The sequence below is a fragment of the Microtus ochrogaster genome, unplaced genomic scaffold (genome assembly GCF_000317375.1).
Source record: "Microtus ochrogaster isolate Prairie Vole_2 unplaced genomic scaffold, MicOch1.0 UNK77, whole genome shotgun sequence".
Classification (NCBI taxonomy): Eukaryota; Metazoa; Chordata; class Mammalia; order Rodentia; family Cricetidae; genus Microtus; species Microtus ochrogaster.
The window spans coordinates 874340-877099 of record NW_004949175.1 but is presented as its reverse complement, the minus strand read 5'-3'; the positions used below and the strand labels follow the sequence as shown (position 1 = coordinate 877099).

The 2760-nt window shown below is 40.3% G+C and overlaps 1 protein-coding gene across 1 annotated transcript in view; it reads left to right on the top strand.

Moving 5' to 3' along the window:
- The window catches only part of Prkdc (protein kinase, DNA-activated, catalytic subunit), a 174764-nt gene that overhangs the window by 115596 nt on the left and 56408 nt on the right, over nucleotides 1-2760 (top strand). Inside the window, exon 61 of the mRNA XM_013354879.2 lies at nucleotides 2116-2295. Coding sequence (XP_013210333.1) covers nucleotides 2116-2295 — 180 coding nt within the window. The remainder of the gene's footprint in view (nucleotides 1-2115; nucleotides 2296-2760) is intronic.

Genomic DNA, 2760 nt, shown 5'->3' with positions numbered 1-2760 from the left:
TCTGTAGACCAGGCTGGTCTCGAACTCACAGAGATCCGCCTGTCTCTGCCTCCCGAGTGCTGGGATTAAAGGCGTGCGCCACCATCGCCCGGCTAATGGTAGTTTTAATTTAATTTAATTTAATTCCTAGTTTTGTGAATTTTTTGTCACATGAGGAGACCCTACTGTAGAAGTTAACTAGAAGCATGCACTAACACTGGGTGCCATGTTAGACACTGAGCTCTCAGCCCCAAGGCTTTCCTCTTTAAAATCAGATTGACGTTTATGTTTCTTATCCAGTATCACATTGGAATAATGGGAAGAAGTCAGTGTAAATTTTGAAATGATAAATAAGCCATTCAGATCAGTGTCTTGTATGCTTTTTGTTTGATCTTAATAATCTGCGTTTACAGGAATTTCTTTTTTAAAACCATATTGTACATGTACTCTTCATCAAGCTTCCACCACTGGAGACGGCTTATGTGACTGGAGCAAAAGATTGCGCACTCAACCTAGATGTAGCTGTGTTAAAAAAACTAGTGCCCTTAGCTGGGCTATGGTGGTGCATGCCTTTAATCCTGGCACTCGAGGTAGGAGGATCTCTGTGTGTTGAAGGCCAGCCTGGTCTGCAGAGCTAGTCTCAGGATACCTAGGACTGTTATACAGAGAAACTCTGTCTCGAAAATCAATCAATCAATAAAATAAAAAATTAAAATTAAAAAGACTGGAGTTTAGTAATGCTTAGAATATATGGCAAAAGTTACAGGTGCCTCCAAGTGTGGGGCAGGAACAAGACTCTCGTCTTCCTCTAATCTCCCGTTTCTCAGTCCTGTGGTGCTCTCCATCCTGTCCAAAGGCATTATGATGTGCAGTGCTATTGGCAGGTCACAGGCCTAAGATTGCATCAAATCGGCTCATCCCTTTTTTGTGCATATAAAACAGAACTGGGGCACATTTTTTTTTTCAAAGAGGCAAGACTGTTTTTTCCTTCTGTTCTCTGAGAAGGGATGTACTGATTGATATTTCTAGTTCCGGTACTTTATTAAACAAATGTTTGTTTATGGAATACCTGCTATATGCCAGCAACTTCTTTATGTGACATGGTGCAGTGTTGTGTGAGCCAGGCTAGGCTTCTTGTCTTGTTTTAGAAAATACTTGGGAGCCATGGTATGTGTCACAGGCCCAGCAGGCAGCACTGCCTGCTGCTGAGGTCATTGTTTTTTGGGTTGGGTTTTATTTTTTGCATTTTTAAATTAATTAATTAAATATTTGGAGACGTTGTTTCCCTACAAAGTCCTGGCTGTCCTGGAACTGACTGTGTTAGCTGGACTGGCCTTGAACTCACAGTGATACACCTACCTCTGTCTTGTGTTGGGACTAATGGTGTACAGCACCGTTTCCAACTAAGAGGATTTTTACTTCAGTGACTGCAACTGGTCTAACAGAGTGAGTGTTTAGAATTCTCCAACAATGAAGGAATTTGTACATAGCTCTCAGGAATCAGTGGTCAGTTAACAAACCTGCTGACTACTACGTGCTGAATGAAAGCACACAGGCTGATAAAATATTAGGATCTAGCAATAATTCTTACTATTTTCTAAAAGTTTATATAGTAACATTATAAATGTTTAAACAAGAATTTTTGCTTAAAGGACAAATCATATTTGTGTGGCTTTAACGTTGCTTTTGTAAAATAGAGTACTTGTTCAATTTTATTCTTATATGTGTGTGTGCCTTCACTAAACAAGTATAGAGAGCTAGGAAGTGTTCATGAAATGTTCACTGCGCAGATGTTGCATGCATACATGCATCAGGACAGTGCCATGGAGCCCTGTCGACGTCATTCTTTCAAGGTCTTCGCAAGCATGACACCACACACTTGACAGCTTAGTCTCCACACAACATGAAGCATTGAGATCCTAGCTTGAACTGTGACTGTTTGCTTATCATAATCCACATCAAGCCAGAAGTAATTGACTAAATTCTAGGTGCCCTTCCCCTTGTATAATAGCCTGTTCAAATCCTGTGAACTGGATGTAGACATGTAATGGATATATTTTTAACAGTTGGTAATTACAGTACAGCTCTAAAACACTACTTCAGGTCTGATTTATGTTTCTTTTTTATTTTTAACAGAAAGACCCAATAATTGCAAAGCAACTCTTCAGCAGCCTGTTTTCTGGGATTTTAAAAGAAATGAATAAATTTAAGACAACATCTGAAAAAAACATCATCACTCAAAATTTGCTTCAAGACTTCAACCGTTTCCTTAATTCCACTTTCTTATTCTTCCCACCCTTCATCTCTTGCATCCAGGTAAAAGTTTGCACACACTTCTTTTTGGTCATATGCTGCTCCTGTCTGACACCTCATGCCCAATGCCATCATCACCTTGTATCCTAAGCTGAAACTCGAGAAACAAGGTGTTTAGCAGTGAATGTGTTTTTAGGGTATCTCTTCTAAGTGGGCACATATAATATGTCTTTCGTTCTTTTTGCTCCCCAAACGTACCCTTGTATATAACAATAATCCGAAACAAAATTTGTGTCTTTTAATAAGCCAATATCTTTAGTATTTTGATTAAACTCTCTGCATATGCGTGTATGTGTACATGTGTGTGAATGTTTGCCTCCATGTGTACCTGTACACAACATGTGCCCGGTACCTGCAGAGGTTATAAGAAGGTATCAGGCCGGGCGGTGGTGGCGCACGCCTTTAATCCCAGCACTCGGGAGGCAGAGGCAGGTGGATCTCTGTGGTTCGAGACCAGCCTGGTCTACA